General features: G+C 39.7%; 1 protein-coding gene across 4 annotated transcripts; it reads right to left on the reverse strand.

The window, feature by feature from the left end:
* Positions 1-14: 14 nt before the first annotated feature.
* Positions 15-20,166, reverse strand: fam102bb (family with sequence similarity 102 member Bb). Of its 4 annotated transcripts, none has more exons than XM_026147056.1 (11): positions 19,852-20,164; positions 14,478-14,598; positions 13,051-13,080; positions 12,495-12,611; positions 12,101-12,147; positions 11,401-11,495; positions 7,528-7,629; positions 6,363-6,591; positions 4,836-4,972; positions 4,208-4,277; positions 15-2,546 (listed from the first exon to the last, which is right to left on the reverse strand). In XM_026147056.1, the coding sequence occupies exons 1-11, from the start codon at positions 19,995-19,997 to the stop codon at positions 2,504-2,506; spliced, it is 1,137 nt and encodes a 378-aa protein (XP_026002841.1). In that variant the 5' UTR covers positions 19,998-20,164; the 3' UTR covers positions 15-2,503. The 4 variants fall into 4 exon arrangements, with proteins under 4 accessions (XP_026002841.1, XP_026002840.1, XP_026002839.1 ...); XM_026147055.1 differs by lacking the exon at positions 15-2,546 and adding an exon at positions 3,122-3,474 and having other exon boundaries at positions 7,528-7,626; positions 19,852-20,166; XM_026147054.1 differs by lacking the exon at positions 15-2,546 and adding an exon at positions 3,122-3,474 and having other exon boundaries at positions 19,852-20,165.
* Between the last annotated feature and the right edge of the window lie 638 nt (positions 20,167-20,804).

Here is a 20,804-nt window from a genome sequence, read left to right on the forward strand (position 1 = left end):
AAAGCACAGGCTAGTGAACATTAAATCATTTTATTCTACTGTAGACATTTTAAGCATCCAGTACACTTGTTAAAGAAGCAAATGTTGGTCAAAAGAACAAGTCTTTAACAGGGAACACACTGGACAGTGTCAGAACATCACTATACAGAAGAATACACCTTAGTTTTGTAGACAACAGCTTCACAGAAGAGAAGAAGCAACCATGTTTGTAACAACATGTTAGGTACCGAGATGAACATACCTGTTTTACACAGGTAAAACAAGGGATTTTTACTTTACAAAACAAAACAACCGGTCACCATAAATCATACACATAACAGTCATATGTAGTGAAAGACTTTTAGAAACAAAAATCTTAACAAAAATATGGCACAATATCAGCAATGAAAGATTCAAAAACAGCTGCGTTCATTACATGTGATCAACATCAAACCAAAATAACACTGATTTACATTTATATCATATACACTGATGCTTATGCAGACATCTCTTCTTCAAACAAATGAAATTAAGTCCTACGTAGTAAATGGCAAGCAACATCCCTCCTTCAGCGTGGAAATGGATTAGAAGATGGTACAGCTCAAGTGAGGAGAAAACATTACAATGTGTCAGGCTCTGCAAAGCTTGTCACAGCTAAAAACGACAGCATAGTCATGCAGAGCACGGGAACGTAAAGACAGAACACTGACGTATAGTTAAAACACCATACACTGATGACACTTTGTGCAGATATTGATACAAGATGTATAAGAGTTAATCTAGAAGAGGCACTGATCCTACTTCTACTATGGCTTACGACAGGAGACAAGATTAGATGCTGTACAGTCTGTTGTGTCTAATGCTCTCAATGTGCATAGACCTACAGGCTCCCAGGTAATAACGGTTGTGTACTTTGGCTAACTTGTTCAACTAAACTGTGCACTCACTCTCCTAAGAGGCTAGAGATGGAAAGTCTACATGCATGGCACTAAGGATTTTAAAACTCTGGTGCATCTGAGTGCTCAAGCCTGTCTCCTGATATGAAGCTAGCAGATATACACGTTACACCCAATTACTGTAATACTCTGGGTCTTTTCTTTGAAGTACAGGTGCTATTGAGGATTTCCTTCATGGCAGTGAATTACTTAACTAATCCTTTTCTGTCCTATATTTTAAAACTAAAGAAAAAAACCATAGTGTACAACAGCTGCACCAGTCAAACAGTTAATGTGTCAGAGGATCTTTCTTGTGCAAGCATCCTGATCCACCAGACAGTTCATAGTGATATAGCTACAAATAGATATACATCTGCAACAGTGAATATTTTAATATATATATATATATATATATATATATATATATACCCTTCCATGTCAGTATTCATCAGAGGCCACTGTTATTTTTTGCATTCACTGCCATGTAAATGCAAAGAGCAGTAACAAGATAACAAAAACAACTCTGTGAAATTTAGTTTGCGACTGTTGCTTGTAGAACTATTTAGTCTTATTTTGTTATACAGAGGAAGAAACTAGAGAATGAGGTTGCCAATTAGGGAAATGATCCGATTTTAATTTAGTTTCAGCTTCACTTCAGGGGTTTTCTTGATGCTCTTTTGCTTCAGCTTCTATTGAGCTGCAGTATTGATGATGCTGTGATTTTTGGTTTAGTTTCCATCTCCTAATTGTAACATGGTTAAAGCTGTTAAAAAGCACAGTCTTAATTTTCTACAGTGTTTATATAGCAAAACAAATATTAAATAGCCAAGTCACCACTGACTAAATATTTTTGACAGCTCTGCATTTAGACAACGGGGGCCTCTGTGATTACATTTGGGGAAATTGTCCTCTTTTCTCTGTGTGGGTACCAATGTGGCATTCCTCACAAGAGATTATGTGTCCCTTCACTGAGATAACAGCGTTACTGTTGCTGCTAATAAAAGTGGCCGGTGTACCAGCACAACAAAGGAATAACCACATACACTCACACACATTCACACATCAAATAGCTCAATTTTTCATAGCAAAATATTCTCACCGGAGTGCCAACGACTACTTTTTGAGCAGCTTATCAGCAGAGATTAAATCCTATTTGATAAAGGAAGTCCAAAACAAACACCAAAGGAATGTCCTGATAGGATGTGATGTGTTTTCAGTCCGTTCTGATCTTCCCATCCTTGTGCCGTCTGGAGAGGAAAGGTAGATTTTTCACTTCATAAAAGTTTCAGTTGGTTTTACTTTGGATGTTTGGAGTTTGGATAGCAGGGAGCCCGAATTTAGATGCACAAGTGTTTTAGAACAATTGGTCACTGTGTTTCCTCCTTTCATTGATTCTTTAAGATAAAACCCGTCCACTTCTTTCTCCTAATGATATCTTAACCAATATAAACACAGGAAGGGCACTGGTGTAATGTCGACGGATCACTGAGTGATCAGCTTAGACACATGCTGATCGAGTAGGAATGAAGGTTGAAATGGAAACGGTCTCATTTCCAGTTGTTTCAGGTGTAATCAGAGATGCTGCACGTCTAACGCTTAATCACCACCTGCTCGTACGCTCCACCACCAACCCTAAGAGGACATGAGGAGGCAGAATTGGCAATCACACACTTGTTTAAATCTTCATTAGTTATCACAAAAGGTACCAAACTGAAATCGTGTTATATAAAACCAAGATGGGGTGGGAGGTACAAAATATCATCTGAGCTCCAAGGCTGGTCTGGTAAACAGATGTTAGAAGTTTTGTTACATTGAGTTTGATTGAAAACAAAACAGTCCCCCTCTATCTCTCAGGTAGTGCTTCATTGCAAAGTCTTTGGTCATCAGAACTTTCCTTTGCTCTGCACCAAACCTGTAAACTTTAGGAAGAACCACTATCAGCTTTTTGTCTGCATTAATATTGAGACAACTGTGCTGCTGTGAAGTCACTACACTGCATTCCAAATTATTATGCAAATGATATTTGTCGCTTTCCTTTATAGTCGATTCAATGACAGTCAGTGTACTTTTCAAGTCAACCGTCAGAGCACAATTCAGATTTTATTGAACAAACCTCCCAATGACAGCTGTGGTTTTGCAAATTTAAAACAAACAAACAAACAAACAAACAAAACCCTCAAAATGCACTGATCCAAATTATTATGCACAACAGTTTCAAAACATTTTATTGGTTATAAACAACTGAAAATTGATAAATTTGCAGCATAAGGTCATATTTACTGAAACCATAACAGGCCAAACTCCATGTTAACTCAGGAACCCTTCTTTGATACAAGTTTCACATTCTTGCATCCATTGAACTTCCAGGTTTTTGGAGAGTTTCTGCCTGTATTTCTTTGTAAGATGTCAGAATAACCTCCCACAGCTGCTGTTTTGATGTGAACTGCCTCGTCACCCTCAGATCTTTTGCCTGAGGATGTTCCAAAGGTTCTCCACAGGGTTGATGTCAGGGGAGGATGCGGGCCACACACCATGTGTTTCTCTTCTTTTATTCCCATAGCTGCCAATGCCAGAGAGTGGGACTGCACCCCTCAGTAAGACTGCTTGAAAATTACTCTTGATGTATTTCTGGGCCTACTGTAACCATTCCTGCTTGTGAGTATTGGTTAGGTGGTGGCCAAAATGGTAGGTTTATGCATAACTGCAAGCCTCTGGAGGTTTTCGGTACTACCAGCAGCTTCAATTACCTGCTTGCTGCTTTGTAATGGCATTTTAGCAGCTGTTCTGTGAATCTGATGAATTTGTCTGGCAGAAACCTTCATCTCTATGCCTTAGTCTGCACGAACCCATCTGTGCTCTGACTCAGCCACAAGTTTCTTCACAGTACAATGGTTACGCTTAAGTTTTCATATTACATCTAATGTTCTCAGACCTTGTGTAAGGTATTGCACCAACACATTTCTGCAGCAGAGATCCTTTTACTTTCCCATATTGCTTGAAACCTGTGGCATGCCCAATGATGTGGAACATCTTAAGTAGTTTTCATTTTATTGGGCTCACCTGGCAAACTAATTATGACAGCTGTCTGAGATTGATATCAGTAATCCAAAGAGCCCAGAGACACAATACCATCCATGAGTTTAACTGAAAACAAAAGATTGAATGTTTACGACACTAAAATCTTATTTGCATAATAATTTGGAACGCGTTTGTACACTCGTCTCTCTGGAATCATACCCTCAGAAATCCCTACACTAGTTTGCTTGCTTTCTTCAGGTAATTGTGATGCTCACCTGGTGGGAAGGTGATGACTTCCAAGCGCTGTACTTCCCCCGGGTCCAACAAACAGCCGCAGGCCTTCCTCTGAAACGGTGTTCATAACATTTGGTCAGTACACGGAGAACCCACATCCTCCTGTATAATTCTTGTCATGACGAGCAGCCAGTTGCTAGGCAACCTAAAAATAATCATCTATTGACAGCAGCTTTCCATTTGTAGCTTTGAGCTGGATGAGACCTTGGAAGGGAAAACAATGCCTCACTCCTTAAAGTACACACACACACACACTGACTCATGGGAAATGAATATGCAAATGTGCCGTGCATTAAACACATGCAGTAGTAACCTAGAATTGGGATGAATCCCATTGTTTTGTTTTGTATTGATTCATCTATTTTAGTTATTCATTAAGCTGAAATCTCTGTAGATCCATCAGATACTACTTGCTTCTGCCTGTGAAGATTTTCTTCATTTATATATTTCACAGAGATGCAAGTTTTGAAACTGACAATTTATTCTTTATCTAAGAGACCAGTTTAAAAGGAAAGGTCCCATAGCTCGTGTTTATGTCATTTTAGTGTAAGGATAAGAAAAGAAAAACAACAACTGCAAACAAAAAACAAAAAAGTGGACATGTCATACCCTCAGCACTTGAGTCCAGTAGGCCGGGTGTAAAGTCCTGACTCTGGAGAATCTTTTCCACAACATCGTCAGCATCCACCCGAGTGTCGTCCATTCTCTTCAGCTGAGACTCCATGGAGTCCTGTTTCACTGGGTGTCTGAGGGGAGAATACACAAGAGCGTCTGGAGTGTTTGAGGACAGCTGCTTTTACTGCAGAGTCAAACTGAAGCTTTGCTTCCTGTACTTCACATTTCATTTTGTGCTAATGAAGTGGAGTGATCAACCTGCTTACTTCTGCTTACCCAGTCAAAACTATACAGTGTTTCAACTACTGTTTCAATCACTTACATTACGTCCATTGTAATTCATCCAGTTTTCAACACTAGTGGCGTGTGTTTTAATCACCATAAATGTAAAGTGAAGTACATTTTTTTATGCATTATAATAAAAGGTTTTAAAATATTACTTGTAAATACAGTGACGAGGCAAATTATTTAGAACTCAACTGATCTAAAAGGTCATGACTGTATCTGAACGTATAGTGAAGAGCACTAGAACTGCTGCTGCTAGTGCAGTGTGCCTTCTGACTACCCCTCTCTGCTCATCTGTTAATGTAACTTGCTGGCAATGTGGTTAATACTGAAAACATCTGTGATCAACTAGGTGAACACTGCTTATTAAGATTATTATCAAGGTTAGCATGGTAGTCACGTATGCATTGTAATTTTGTGGACATCTTATCTGTATTGACTGTTTTCTGGCAAAAGGTTTGAGTTTTTAATCACTCGATTCGTAAGTGTAGGAAGCTCAATCATTTCCTGCTTCCTGAGTTTGATAAATTTACTTACAGCTGCATGTCAGAAAAGTAAATATGTGGTTAGGTTAGCAACAACATAACAGGAAAAAGCTATCCTGTCACCACATGTACTTGGGGCACCCTTTGTTAACAACAATTCACACATGAATTATTATTCATTTCATCCTTGTAAAAAAAAAAAAAAAAAAAAAAAGACTAAACGTGCCATTTTGCAGAGGACAGAAGCATGACAATACTTCCTGTCTTTTTCTTGTCACAGTGAGGTATCTTAGCAACAGGGCAGAATGGTAGTTTATTTAGAGGTGCAGATATGATATTCTCCTTATCAAGTCTCTGCAAGAAAACTGATAAGTAAATTCCCATAAATGCTTAACTATTCCTACAAAACGCATCGTAAGCTGCATGTAAAACTAGCCCGCAGGAATACTCCTCTGCTCATGGTTGGACATTTTTAGATCCCATAAACACAATGAGAGTCTTTCAAAGAATAAAAGCTCACATAATGAAACCACAAATACACTTCCTCCAAAGCTCTTCTACTCTAACAGCTGCTTCCTGAAACATGACACTGGTCTCAGGGGTATTAAGTATAACTCCTACCATAAAAGCCTACCACGTTTGGCATGCTAACTGGATTCTCTCATCAAATATGATAAAGAAACATTTGTGTATACTTTTAGTACACACTGCATAAATAAATAATTTCAGTCTGCAGCTTTAACCGGTTTACCTGTTGAGCCGTTCACAGGAGGATGCACTCCGCACTGGTGTGCCCGGAGCATTGCCGGAAGCTGCTGAGGAGGTTGGGTGCTCAGGCAAAGCTGGACAGGTTCTGGATTCTCTGTCTTCACTGGGCTCCGGGATGCTACCAATACCTGTTGAAGCGCTGCCTACTGAATGATTTCTCCGGTGGCTGAACTCTGACATGCTGGAGGAGCGGGAGTGACCGGTGCTATAGCCTGAGAGACATGGGCAGTGACTGTATTAACATACAGCACCAGTATTTTACTTGATAAGCTCAGAGATTGTAACAGGTACAATTTTCTGTTTACAATTCCCCTTAAATGCATCATATGGATACAAATCCTGCACCAGTGTTTTGTAGCACTTCAAAGACCTGCTGCAGATATATATTCCTAATATAGCACATGGGTTAAATCTGCATTGCAACACTAATAAAGAGCAATTGATACGTACCCACACAAGTCCAATATTTTCATTACTAACTGGAGACAAATGACTTATTTGAGCTCATAAATGAATCAATCCATATCAAGTGCATACAGAGTTTTTGTTCTTTTGAATGCACTGTGCAGCAGATTTGTAACTTGCTCTGTACTAAATGATTTAGCCGTTCACGTGACACCCACACTCATGCTGTTCATGTCTGCGGGAAGCCAGCTAAAGCAAGAAGCGATCTCGGGCATCAGGTCACTTCCCACACACTAATGAGAGGTTTGAATAAATCTATCAACCATTTCACATGGAAGGAAATATATTTTTAAATTCTATATGAGCGGGTCATTAGAGCTGAGCTCAGTGCATCTCTTCACTTCCTCTGATCTTTTATTACTGTTATCCGATCTGCCTGCAATGGAAACTCGAGCCCTGGCTCTGAACTGCGCTGCTGGAGTGTCAATGGAATATGATTTTATTCTTTCCCTCCTCCTCAATCCAAAGGCCTTGTTTTCTCATTTTGACCTTGCACTCCTATTATTTAAAGTACAATTGATTGCAGGCGAACAAAAAAAATTAGCATTATGTTTTATTTCTACTACTCGCTGCTAGCTTGGATACATACATAGACTATCTCTAAAGCAAAGTATGAACAACAGTAGATGATAACGACAAAAACAAAAACAAAAGAAAAAACGGTTTACATTTTATACCCTTACCTGAGAGTTTTGACTGTTGGCTGGCGTAGCTGGAAGTTCGGGAGTGGCAGCAGCCACCAGGGTCATCTGACACAACAGGGCACTTCCCTTCCCGATTCTCTGCTGGATTAAAAAAAAAGTACAGACCCAGATGTTGGATGTGGATTTGAGTGAAAAACATGCACGTACAGCTTCTATGAAGCATCCTGTAAAAAATAATAAAATAAAGAAACTGCCTTCAGATAAGCCCATGCTGTGGACTAACATTTATGTATAGTATTCAAAGTGGAAGTAGGTAGTGGAAGCTGGAAAGATATTCATGCGTATCTAGAGTGAAATAATTCACTATCTCTGAGTTAATGAGCCAGTGGCCACAGTTGGCATGTGCAGGGACAGAGTCACTTCTGCTCAGACGAAAACAAACATATTTCCATCTGAAAAGAGCTCAAGTTAGTTCTGCGACCAAAAAGATGGTCTGCAATGCATAAAATCTCGGAAAATATATCATCAGATGGGCAAAGCTGGATGCTAGTTGACAGCTTGGATAACAATTCTTTCAATTTAAGCCTTTAAAGAAAAAAAAAAGAAAGAAAAACACGTGCCACAGTTTTAATGTCAAATGGGCAAAAAGTGGGAGCTGCCAAAAAGCAATAACATTTCAGAGTTCAAATGTCTGTGGGAAGGTCTCAGCAGCCTCAGCAACACAGCAGAAAATAGACTACATAGAGGGGGATAACAACCAGAGACACATTAGGGGAGGTGGTCACAATGACCTCACAGCAAGTTTTTCTTTCTTCTTCTTCTTTTCTTTTAACTCCAGGCATTCCTCTAATTTAGAGAAAGAATTCCCTTCTGCACTGCACCAATCCACAGTGATCACAGCCAGAAACAGCAGCTTGTCTAAAACATACAGACTTCTTACACCTCTCCTAAATTTTTTTAAATGACACAACAACAGGTTTGTGTAGATTATCTCTGCTGGACAAATATCCACCAACAAAACATGATCAAAGACTCTCATACAGGACTTGAACTCGCGCATCTTGCACATATACGAAACATGGGGATGCACCGCTAAGGCAAGATGAGAATGACATCAAGTGCATTGCACATGCAAACACACAACCCGTACCAGAAAGACTAGCACAAAAGTCCTATTTTTAAGCATGTAAAAGCCCCTGGGTTAGAGCAGATTGGGGTTCATCTAAAAGAAAGCTAGTTTAAATTATACATGAAAGAGCTCTGCTACTCTCTGAAGCTTCCAGGAAGAACAAGCATTAAACACAGCAATGCGTTCACACATGAACACACATACTGAATAAGAGAGTGAAGAAGGCGCTGAAAGAGAAATCTTCAAGAGAAATGGTTTTTGTAGTAGGGGATGGGAGCAAAGTACAGTAGGAGTTATGGCGTCTATAATACAGGAAAAATCAGACAGGACAGTCTGCAGTTTGACAAATGAATATCAGCAGCGACGCGTGACACTAATGACAGCTAAAAACATAACTGTTAAGATTATGATGACCTACTCATGAACACTTTGTTTTTATTATCTTTTAGCTTTGTCAGCTACACAGAACAGTACAGCGTGGGCTACAGATTGCCCCTAACTGAAATAAATTTTAGCTTCTGCCTTTATCTTACAAGCTAAAATGCTGGGAAGCTCCTGGAAGCTCTCCATGATCTTCCTGTATAAATCTAAACCAGATTAGCAGGAACTTGACACATCAATTACAGCCCCCTCCAAAAGGCCCGGTCACATTCACCATCTATAAGGGATGAAAACTCATCACAGATGAAGGTCTCTGTTTAAAAAAATAAAATCTGTAGCATTCAAATGTAGATTAATGTTAGTTGAAAGATAAGAAATCTCAATAGAAATAATGTTATTTTGCACTTCAGGCTGTGTCACACTAGCGCTGAGTGCCTGCTCTGCCAGGTCTCCCCTGAGAAAAAGACTAATCTCAAGAGACTTCCTCATAAATAAAAGGTTATATTTTAAATAGATAAATAAAAAGACTAAAAATAGGACGGCAACCTTCTTGTGACTAGAATCCACCGTTGCCTTGTGACTGCACTGGATTCTTTTACTTTTTGACAACTGATTGCAAGCGGTCAGGGCATCCATTTTCAACTAGGTCATTTGGTGGGAGCCGACTTGTCTCCAACAACTATAGTTTGACTTGAAATGACTGCAATAATGCTCAGACAGCCTGTCAAATGTTTGCAAATAATCATAGTCTCATTTATAAATGCAGACAGATTTCCAACACGTTGCAATCAATCCGAGTCTGTCTGCACTGATCAGAGCAACTCGTCTGTACCGTCAACTGGTTGTTTTCTATAAAACAAATGTGATTCTGCAGGCTAATTGCTGTCCTGCAGCAAAGTCAGCAGTTGCGAAGGAATTTCTGTTTTAGACCTATGAGGTTCTGGCTGGACTGTGCATGTAGACAGCAACAGATTTGTAATATGACACGATATTATCACAGTTATTTGCTATATTATCACAAACAGGTTCCACATAATTGACAACTTGACCCGATTCTATTGCAAACTTATAGCAGAGTGATTGCAGATTGATGTACCAAAGTTGCAAAAACTGGTAAGTGACCCAACCCTCATCTTCACAGCAGCTATTCTAAAGGCAACACGATTGCAAGTATATTGCAGACAGTCACAATCATTTTGCTTGTGTTACTGTTTTCGTTGGTGTGACAGCAGCATTAAAAGACAAAGAGCCAGACAAAAGCATATTAAAGTGAATTAAGTTATCAAACACTTCACTAGATCACAGGTAACTCACAGGTCAAAGCTAGTAAAGGTTTGTGTGTTACTTTTGTTACAGGTGTCATTCTATGGTGGTTTATGTAAGAAAGCTGGGTCTGCAGGTTGTTCTGCTCTGTGGTAACACAGATGGGCTCTCTACAGTAACTCTGTTTGACATTTTCATTTCCAAATTTTATTAGATCAAACAGAGCTGCTCTGTCTCTACTCCTGACCTGGTTTTATCATTTGCATAGCTTCCTGTTTTCTCAACTATAAAGCAGCGACTCATTCAGAACATGAATTTGTCACCTATTCATTCCTTCATGATCATGTTTCCTGTCTGGGTTCAGCTCGAGAGACGATACTAAATGACTGAAAAACATTAATATTTTAATTTGACACAATTTCCCAGGAATACATCAAAATGAAGCAAAATTATTTATCCTGAAAGTGATTCAATATCTTTAGAAACGTTTGCTTCTGCTGGCATGGAGACTATTATTTGTAGCGCACTGTATTACGTTTTGATCAGTTTGAACCCAGAATGGGTGAAAATCAAATAAAAGGAGCCTTTAATGTTGGTACATCAAGCCAAGCAGATCAATCTGCTGAAGAAAATAAATTCTGAGCAGTGGAGGAAAACCTTTACAGAATAAAAATTTCATCACTTTGCTTTAAAACACTTTCATTTGTCCATCTCTAATACTCTTCTTTTATTTGTATTAGTTGTTTACTTTAGTTGATTAAATATTACATTTACTTATTCATACATTCATTCTTAGTTTTGTTTTTGCTGAGAAAACCAGGTTGTCAATGCTCATTTTTGTCAGTCAACTTTTCCTCCTCCAGATCAGTGCTAATCTCACGAGTGATCGTTCACGACTCCAACTGATGGAAATCGGTTGTACTAACTGAGAACTTAAATCCCTGCTGACAGAGCAGACAGGAGTGGCTGCACGATCTTAGATAATAATAACAACTGAAACATAGAAGTGGAGCTAAACTCTGAAAGAAGAAATTCTCAGCTTGTGATGAAGTACGATCTGTCAGGTGCCGGCAAATGTTTGGCAAAGCCAATGAGAAGATGAAGCAGAGAATAGGAGTGTAATGTAGCGTCGGCCTCACCGGAACAGCCTTTCTGTGAATCCCCTCCCTTCCTCTCTTCCAGGAGGCTCTCTGTATCACCCTGGATCGCGATCATTGTTGCTGTGCAGGGAGGCCTGATGACAGAGGCAAAACAACTGGCCTTTATGTTCTACTCCAATACTTAAATGCATCAACTAAACCCTAAGCAAAGACAAAAAGACAAAACTGCTAAAGGATTAGAAAATACAATATAACACATTATGTACAAGCTATTACTCAATGCTTTAAATAATGACAGCTTAAGCTCACAGTCACTTCAGAGTAGCAAAATCCTGTATCCAGAGAAACCTTTAAGTCTCAATGTTTAAACCTGTAAGTAGTACGCACACAGCTAGAGCTGTGGTAATAATTTAATTTAGTCATATGAAACTGAATAACTGAGGAAATAATAATACCTGTAAAGACAGAGCACAAGCAACAGCGCCGGTGCATCAAATGTAGCCGTTTTGAGAGAACAAAGAGGTTTTAAGTTACGGTGCAGGAAAGGTCATTGGGTCGGTTTTGTTGTCCTAGCTGTATTATCCACAAATCCAGATAAGCACAGCTCACAAAAGAGCATGATTAGTGTTTTAGTCTGAAAACGATTGGATTTAAATGACTTTCCAGTTTAAACATTTTTCAGTCAACAATCTCTGCTCACAGACTCTGCAGAGACGTACAAAAAATTGCCTTAACTCACGTTTTAAAACAGGGATCCCCCGACATGAGCTGTGTACTGATGATAACCTGTGGAGAGAAAGAAAAAAAAAAAAAGTTAGCTTGGGTTTTACTTCCATTCAACTTGGCCAACTTCAGAAAAGTTGCCCACTTTAGCTTTGGAGTCAGCAAAAATGTGCTCACTGATTGAGGGGTCATGAAAAACAGCAAATAACGACTGTGGGCCTGCACGAATCTGCACGAGCCTTTTTATTTCCCACAGGTGACACCTCTCATCTATGGCCATGGATTATTTCTGGCTCCACTGAACGACTCATCTTTGCTAGCAACATTTATGCAAAAACCTTTCCAGTGTGATTCTCTGAGTTTAGGAAAAACACCGCACTTGTGTCACTGAAGTCACATCAGACTGTTACCTTGAGAATGGAGTTATCCTGACGAGTATTTTTGGTATCGTAGCCTTCCAGCAGACATCTGCGGGTTGTATTCCCTGAGCCGGCAAACTCTGCTAAATTCAGATCTGCAAAACCAAGCTGAAGGAGAAAGAAAGAATGACACAGGGTAACCTTTGTGTTTTGTTATTTGCCCCTGAGGAGACGGCTCTTTTTCCCAGTCAGCAATATGACAAACTCTGGGTGGAAAATGACATCAAGAAGGACAGGAGACAAACTTGAATAAAACAATATCAGCAAATCTTACAGTTCACTTTTTCTTCAAATGATAAGCTAGGAAAGGGATACCTACTTAAGTATGTATAATAATAGGGTTTAGTTTGCTCATTAAATAATTACTTTCAACTAAATAGAAAAGGCATAACATAATGAGCCAACCTGCAGGCAGTGAAGGCCATCTGTTTGCTACATGCTCACAAGGCTAGCTACTTCAATATGGCTGATTACTGTAAAATCTGGGTGACCTGGAGGTTCGGCTCAGAGGACAGGGGTAGCGCATTGTAAACCTGTAATGAGTTACCTTTGCGTATGCCTTTCCACCCTTCAGCTCCTGCATAAGACAAGCAAAAACAAAAACATAACATTAATAAAATGACTTGATACTGTTAAAAAAAAGGTTCCATAAGTTGTCTCCAGCTGTCATGCTAATGTTTTATATTGAACTGATCCTTGAATTTTTTTGTGGGGGAAACACTAAATTAAAAACATCAGTTTATTCTCTACATTCCTGATACTGTAATTTTAAAAAGGTATAATAATTAAAAGCTAAAGTAAAAGGTTGAGGGGATAAAGGTAAGGTAAGGTAAAACTTTACAGTTGTTAAACACAATGTTCTTATCACCAGAAAACTTTCAAAGTTGCATCCAAATAGCTGTGATGGGAAATTTTCAACAACATGAAAAGAAAAACAATTACATTGGTAAAAAGGAAGCACCCATGTAGGAAACATGGGGATTATCTGACTACTTAATATTGTGAGTCTCCTAAAACAAAGGGAGAAACACATCAGAAATAGCTTTCAGATTCAGTTTAATTGGATTTTAGTTTATATTGCATGAGATCATATGTCACCTCAGGGAACGTCACATGGTAAACTCAAAATATTACAAATATAGAAACTAAGCCAACAATTCCTCTTTGTGCAATAGTGAGCATGAAAACATGAATGCCCACAGCCAGAGACTAGATCTATTGGAGATGGTTATCTAGGAGATTGTGATTGTCCTGGAAGAAAACAGCTATTCACCAGCTGAACTGGGGAAAACACTTTGTGTTTTATTCTTTATTTGTCAGGGACAATGCACAAAAATACTGATCTCATAAGAAAAAAAAAAATTGGATTTTGACCAGATTTAGATACTAGCCGATTTCTATCTGCAGTCTTTGGGCAGGTATACATAATAATAAACAAACTAGAGTAGAGATCACTGACAGTGTACACTGTGTGATAGGGAGTATATGTACATGTACTAGTTACTCTAGTAAAGCTAAAGTAAATTAGTTTCCTTGGCTTACTGTGTCCGTTACAGGAGTTTGCACAACTTTTGTGTAGTACTCTGAGCCAAAGAGCCAGAGACATTGGGTTGTTAATGAAGCTGTAGTGCCTTGTAACGTTGCACAAACTTAGTGTAGACAGTGTAACTTGTGTGGGGCCAGAAAAATAGCTTATTTGGAGGAAAAGCCAAAAAACCCCAAACCAAACTCCTGAAGCAGCTTTTTCAAACATAACAGGTGATTTATACATCCAGTTTTTTATGTCCTGATTTCCACTATGACTCAAGTAATGGCTAAGTCTCTGTTCATTATCACAACGTCAGGAGGCATCAACTCAGGACAGGGAAACTTTGTCCAGAAGGACTGACCAGGCTTAGGGTGGGCAGCTATCTACCGTGACCGGTTGCGGTGAGATGAGAGTGGTGGGAAAAAAGCTAAATCATAATACTTTACCTTTCTGACAGACACACGACACACACAGGGGTCCAGAACACCTGTGCCTGCGTTGGCGCTCATCTTGCACGGGAAAGAGAACCGTTTCTTCCATCGGACACAGTTTGCCTGCACAGGTTCCCTGTATGGACACACAGGCACCAGCTTTAAGCACCCAGTAAGGTCACATGTTTGTTTGATTCGTATGCTGGAGCCTGAAAAGCTAATTCACAACTTGGCCTCTAGATTTAAACGAGTAGAGGCTGGTGCAAACACTGGCATGATTGTTAAAATCATTTGAGTATTTTTTATTGTTTTAGACTCTACTTGCATTGTATGCTGTATACAGAAGGGATTTGGGAAATAAATATTTGTATTCTAAAGAGCAAACAAACCAACAAACATATCAGTTCTAATCTATTGTAATTATTTGATTTGCTACCAAAACAAACACGCAAATGTATCGCGACATTTTAAGTGAAAGCCAGCCCAAATCATGTATACAGCCACGCAACCCGCCCTCAGAAACTTCATTTCATAAATTTCAATCTCTGTTACGTAACAAATGAAGTGACTTCAGCTGAAAGACTGCTGGATTAACATTTCCCGCATCTCTTCCCTGCTTAAGGGCATCCGTTCAAGCTGCCAATACGAGCCCATGTGCTCATTCTCAGCACCTAATAAGCAAGCTATTTAATTACAGCCTTAATTTCTCCTATTGATTCATTTAACTGACAAATCCAGGGGCTTTGGTAGCAGGTGTGGTGTTTACTGGCACGAAAGTAAAAAGAGAGCGGCAAATCCTCCACCGTCTAGAGGTTAAAACGACTGTGAGGTGCAGCCTGCTGTCAGTGAAAGGATGAGACGAAGTGAAAGAGAAAGACTGAGCGTGGGCAGAATTACGATACCGCAGATGGCCTCACTTTCACTGGCATCTTCTCCTCTCCCACTCACCTAACCAGCTTCCATCTGGTAGCTTACACACCATTCATTTGGTTTGGCTTCAGCTGGATTTCAACACACACACAAAGACTTTTTAATACAGTATAAATAAAAATGATGTAACAAGCCTGAAATCGGAAAGGAGCGTTAAGACTACAACAATTAGCAGGGTGTGCAGATCCTTTTTAAGATGGGCAAAACCGAATGAACATACAGGGCTGCGTTTTGCCCTGTATCCCTGCATTACTATAAATAAAAAGCAGCAGATGCATGACTAATGTTTCACAAACGCTGACTCCATCCTGAGGTTGATAAATCTCAGACAGCGAACTCCCCGAGTCGAGAGGGAACTCCCAGCCAGCTGGACACACCGTGTGCTTCGGGAATTCTGACTCGAGTTTATGCGCTGTGGTTCACTGCACTTCTCCGCGCATCAAAATCCTATTAGCGTGCGTTATGACTAAGTCTGGTTTTAAGCACAAGCAGAGGTCATCTCTGTCATCCCTCTACACGGCTCGGGTCTCTTGTTAAACAACACATGCTCTTTAAAAGGCGACTGCAGGCAGACTTCCCACGGGAATGCTTCCACAAATACAAATCTTTTCAACTGTTTGGATGCAAAGCTTTCAGACCTCGATTAGATCACTCTGGATGTTTTCACTGTCATGTTTTCAAAGATGCATCTTTATAGAAATAGAACAAACTGTTTTTTCCAGAAATGGCCGTGCATATCAGATGAAAAGCTACACCAAAGGAAAACTTCCCTTCCACTTCCAGTTTGGAAGATTAAAAGAGTCTGAGAGGAAATCTAGTTTTTGGGGCGGTCTAACATAAACCAAACTGATGTTAAAAAAAGAAAGAAAGAAAGAAAAATCCTATTAAATCAGCAATGAGTTGAGTATAAAACACTGTCGAGCCAATTAGGGATTAATTAGGGACAGAACTTTGTTTGGCTTCATCTTTATTTTCCTTCTTTTCTTAAAGTGGTTACTTACACGTGGAAAAGACCGCAGATTTCATAAAAATAATAAAAGGATGACATTGACATGACATCTGAAAACATCCTAATTCACACTGTCAAGCACAGACTGGACCTTTTTAGCTAACAGAAGCCTGTTATATAATCAGAGTGAAGCCCATGTAATCCCTAAAGCCTACAAAAACTACAAAACGATGTGTGCTGCTGCTTTTATCCAGTGTTAAAGACCCGTCTAATTTATGAGTGAAAGGCATTAATGGGCATGCTGTAGGAACAGCTTTAAGTTGACACAGTTAACATACTTAGGGGGACAACTCTGCAAAAGGTCACTTCTTGTCATGGCCAAAAGCTGGTACTTCATGATGCGGTTCCTTATAACAACTATTTTAATGTGTATGTGGTCAAATATTTTGACACTTTTAATTTGCAGAGTTTACCAGTTTATATATGTCACACCTCTGCCACCTTATAAGCTAAAAGTCGAGTAACTCCTCCTTTACATTCTTTCTTCTGTTCGAAATGTGGCAACCTGAATTTATTTTAGACAAGCGGAGCTGTCACAGGGTGCTGTTTGAGTATGAAACATTTCTCTCAGAGATGTGCATGTTTAGGTTTATTCAAGTCTGAGATTTAAGCAACCCCTTTTAAGCTGTCCAAGCAGCTTTTTCTCAGCCTCTGTTATTTGTTAGTTTTAAATGACTTTTTTGGCTTGCAAATTGTGTTTCCACACAAACCACTACAACTGGCTGAGGTAAGCTGCAAAGCTCATGTGTCACAAGACCACCTATTAGCCAATAAGAAAAAGACACAAACCCTGTGCAGCTGGGTTGTCATTTCCTGGATGTTAATTGTAGATGTACAAACAGAGATACTGCACATGTCGATTCTGTTTATGGAAAGGATGTATCAATGTGGCCAACACACGCTCAGGAGTAGGTGGGCCTTTTAATGTGCATACTTAGAACTCTGAATTTTCAATTGATTTTCCCGTGGTTTGGTTTTTAGAGTGATGCTGCAAATGAGTTTGTTGCAGGAGCCTTAGATTTTTTTCATTTAAAAAATGAAAAATGTGCATCTTACGTTGAGCCCAATGCTACAATATAACGCTTAAAATTAATATTTCAATTCTGAAGCTCTGCTGTAAAATGTAGAAAGTAAAGGAATTACTCCATCACTTGAACAACTTGTCCTGTTACTCTGAATTGACACGAGAGCTGCAAATGAGTCATTTGGCTCAGAGTCTCTTCTCCTTAGCGCTGCTGTCCATCACTGTCTTAATGTTATGGGAAGCTTCACATATATCTGAGCAACACTGGGCAGCTCTGTGTGTTTTTATAACTAAAATCCAACCACATACTTAAGTTAACTGGTACTGCTTACTGACAGCGAAATAACAAACAGCGACATAGCTAACTGTGAAATATAAATTTCAGGCTCTTATTGATACTTCTTTCCCTTTCAGGGTCACCAGAGCGGCTCATTGGCCTCCATCTAACCCCAACTCTAATCTTGCCCATTCTGGTCACTCCAATTGAAAATCTTAACATCTTCAACTTAGCCTTTTGTCTTTCTGTTAGTGTCACAGTGTCCAAACCATCCATCATAGCAGGTCTCACTACCATCTCTGTTTCACTCGTGTTACTATCCCTCTGTCACAAATTACCCTGACACTCTTCCTCACCCTGCCTGCACTCACTTCTTCACCTCTCTTGTGCAGTGTCTGTTGCTTTGGATGGTTGACCCCAGGTATTTAAACTCATCTACCTTCACCGTCCCTTCTCCTTGCATGTTCACAGCCATACCTGTCTCCTCTCAGTAACACATGTATTCTCTCGTTTCTTTATAACTTTCATTGCTCTTCTCTCCAGTGCATACCTCCCCCTCTCCAGGTCTCTCGCTGCAGATCACAATGTCATCTACAAACAACATATTCCACAGAGACTCCTGCCTGACCACATCTGTCAGCCTGTCCATCACCACTGCACACAAGAGAAGACTCAGAGCTGATGTCTGATCTAATCCCACTTCCACCAGTCAGTCCTAACGCACGCTTCACCACTGTCTCACTTTCCTATACCACCCTCACATACCTCTCTGGCACTCCTGACTTCCTCATGCAGCACCACAGTTCCTCTCTCTTGGCACACTATCAGATCCTGTCTCTAAACCCAAAAGGACACAGTGACCTTCTCTAGACTTCTCCATGAACACTGAACAAACATATTGACAGCGCTCAGCATGCAGCCCTAGTGTGGCTCACAGATTACCAAAGCTGCGACTGTTTGCAGAAAAGCTGATTCCTATCATGCGACCTGTGCAATCATCTTGCAATCAAAAGTGGTCCTGAGTGCTCTGGACAACCATTTAGTCACCACAAGTTGCAAAAAATTCAATACAACCATCAAGCAGCCTTGCCAAGCTAAGTGTATCCAGTGTTGGATGGTTTTTCGGTTGAGTGGATATAATGTAAGTTTGCTCGGATAACATTACCTCATGATGGCGGTCCATAAGATGAGCCCTCTTGTTCAGAGTATTTCCAGAGATAATAAAATATCGAGATTTGATGCCCCTGTATCCATACAACACCGCAACACTATCAATTTTTCTCCCAGCTCTAGTATGTATGTATTGCAGGAAAGGCATTTAACAGTCGGAGTATACAAAAACTGAAATGTAATAGTGTATAAGCCAGTAATCGTCTAATTATTCAATCTGAGAGTTAATGAAAATAAAGATAATCAGATGAGATTATTATCTTTGCTCGTCTCAATTTGATAACACTGATGTTTACTACATTGGCATGATCTTATAAACTTTAGGAAGAAAACTTCACACTTAAAATTTAAGTTGCTGGCCTGGTATGTGAAGACTGGTCAGCTATACATACAACTATACACAAGAAGTGAAACAATTTTCTGACGAAATGGGGATATGACAATATACACAGTCCTTGCATTAGAACTCGGGTTCATATGTTGATTAACGGGAGGTTGATTAAACACACTGAAACACATCACACTACTTCAGTGAATACATCATGGCAAAATATGGAACTGACACCATTGAGTCAGCACCGAAAAGCTTAAGGAGTAATATTCAGCTTTGTGACAGCTATGTGACGAGTGAGCTGCCCTCAGTACTTAATTCCACAACTAAGCGAAGAAGTGGGCCTAAAATTTAACCAGGGAATTCCAAATGGACACTTGTTTAAATGAACGTTACCACCAAACACCCAAAGCTACTAAAACTAAGCAACGCGATGCTGCAAACTAGCACCGACCAGAAGAAACTAATTAGCCCTACACCATTAACGTTATTGGCACACAACTAATGGACGTTAACTATGTTCTTGTAGCCCATTAGCTTAGTTAGCTGTTAACATTTCCTAAAGGCACGAGTTAGTTCACCCTGCGGACTGAACAGCACGCCGTCAGTCAACGTTTGAGTGGCTGAATCAAAGCCAAGCACCCTCACCGAGAAGACTCCTCGGAGAAGCCGCCGTCCAGCAGCCTGACTTTACAGAAGAGGACACCGTTGACAAAGGGGACCGACGACAGCTCGTCCAGGTCAAAATCCACCTTGAACTTGAATTTCTTCTTTTTCATCATCATTAAATCCATACACCGCTTCAGTGCCTTTGAAAAGATGCTCCGGTGTCGCCCGTCGCTGACATTACTGCCCCATTGTTGTGAAGCACAGACAGAACCAGCTTGGTGTTTGTGGGAGGATGGTGAAGCTACTGGTGACAAAAGTCCGTCATCGGCTCAGAGTACGGGCAGAGCTCTATCCTATCTTGATCTTTCAAAATAAAAGCGCACGTTTCATGTGCAGCATGGAATTGGTGTGAAAAAGTTCAAAGGTCTTCTTTGAATGTTGGCTACCTTTTGTTTTGTTCTCAGATAAAAATGATCCCACGCTGATTCAATAATGTTGAGGCCTGGGCTTTGTGGAGGCCAATCCATGATGGGTAGTGCTTTGTAAAACGTATTTGTTTATCAGATTTTTTTTAATTACAAGTTTGGGTCCTTGGAAACAAAAATATAAATAAATAAGATCAAGATTCAAGAAGTTTATTGTCATGTACACCGCAAAACACAAATCGTTAAGTAGAGCAATGGCATTCTTACTTTGCAGGTTCGCTTCACACGACTAAAAGAAAGCAATAATAAGTAAAACAGTAAAACAGTGCTTTGTAGATCTTGTAGCTTATATGTGGATGTGTGTGTTTGCGATTCTGATGATCCGCGGGGATTTTAAAATTCAAATAAATGTGTTGCTTCAATTCCAAGACCTGTTTTTGTTTTTAAGAGCTAACACTTTATTTAAGAAATCCTATTTTCTCATTCCCAGGAGCACACAAACATTTGCCTTTTTTTTAATATGTCAGCCTTTTCTCTGTTGCCGTTTTGTTTCTTGGTTATTTTACT

The sequence above is a fragment of the Astatotilapia calliptera genome, chromosome 17, assembly GCF_900246225.1.
Source record: "Astatotilapia calliptera chromosome 17, fAstCal1.2, whole genome shotgun sequence".
Classification (NCBI taxonomy): domain Eukaryota; kingdom Metazoa; phylum Chordata; class Actinopteri; order Cichliformes; family Cichlidae; genus Astatotilapia; species Astatotilapia calliptera.

What these genes read in the sequence shown, in the direction of transcription:
- fam102bb (XM_026147054.1), bottom strand. Translation starts at nt 19,997, where the DNA reads ATGGATTTAATGATGATGAAAAAGAAGAAATTCAAGTTCAAGGTGGAT. An exon ending in TTCTCCGAGGAGTCTTCTCG is followed by an intron (nt 14,599 to 19,851) that starts GTGAGGGTGCTT and finishes GTGTCCATACAG; the next exon opens with GGAACCTGTGCAGGCAAACT. An exon ending in TCCTGTGAACGGCTCAACAG is followed by an intron (nt 4,973 to 6,362) that starts GTAAACCGGTTA and finishes TTCTCCCCTCAG; the next exon opens with ACACCCAGTGAAACAGGACT.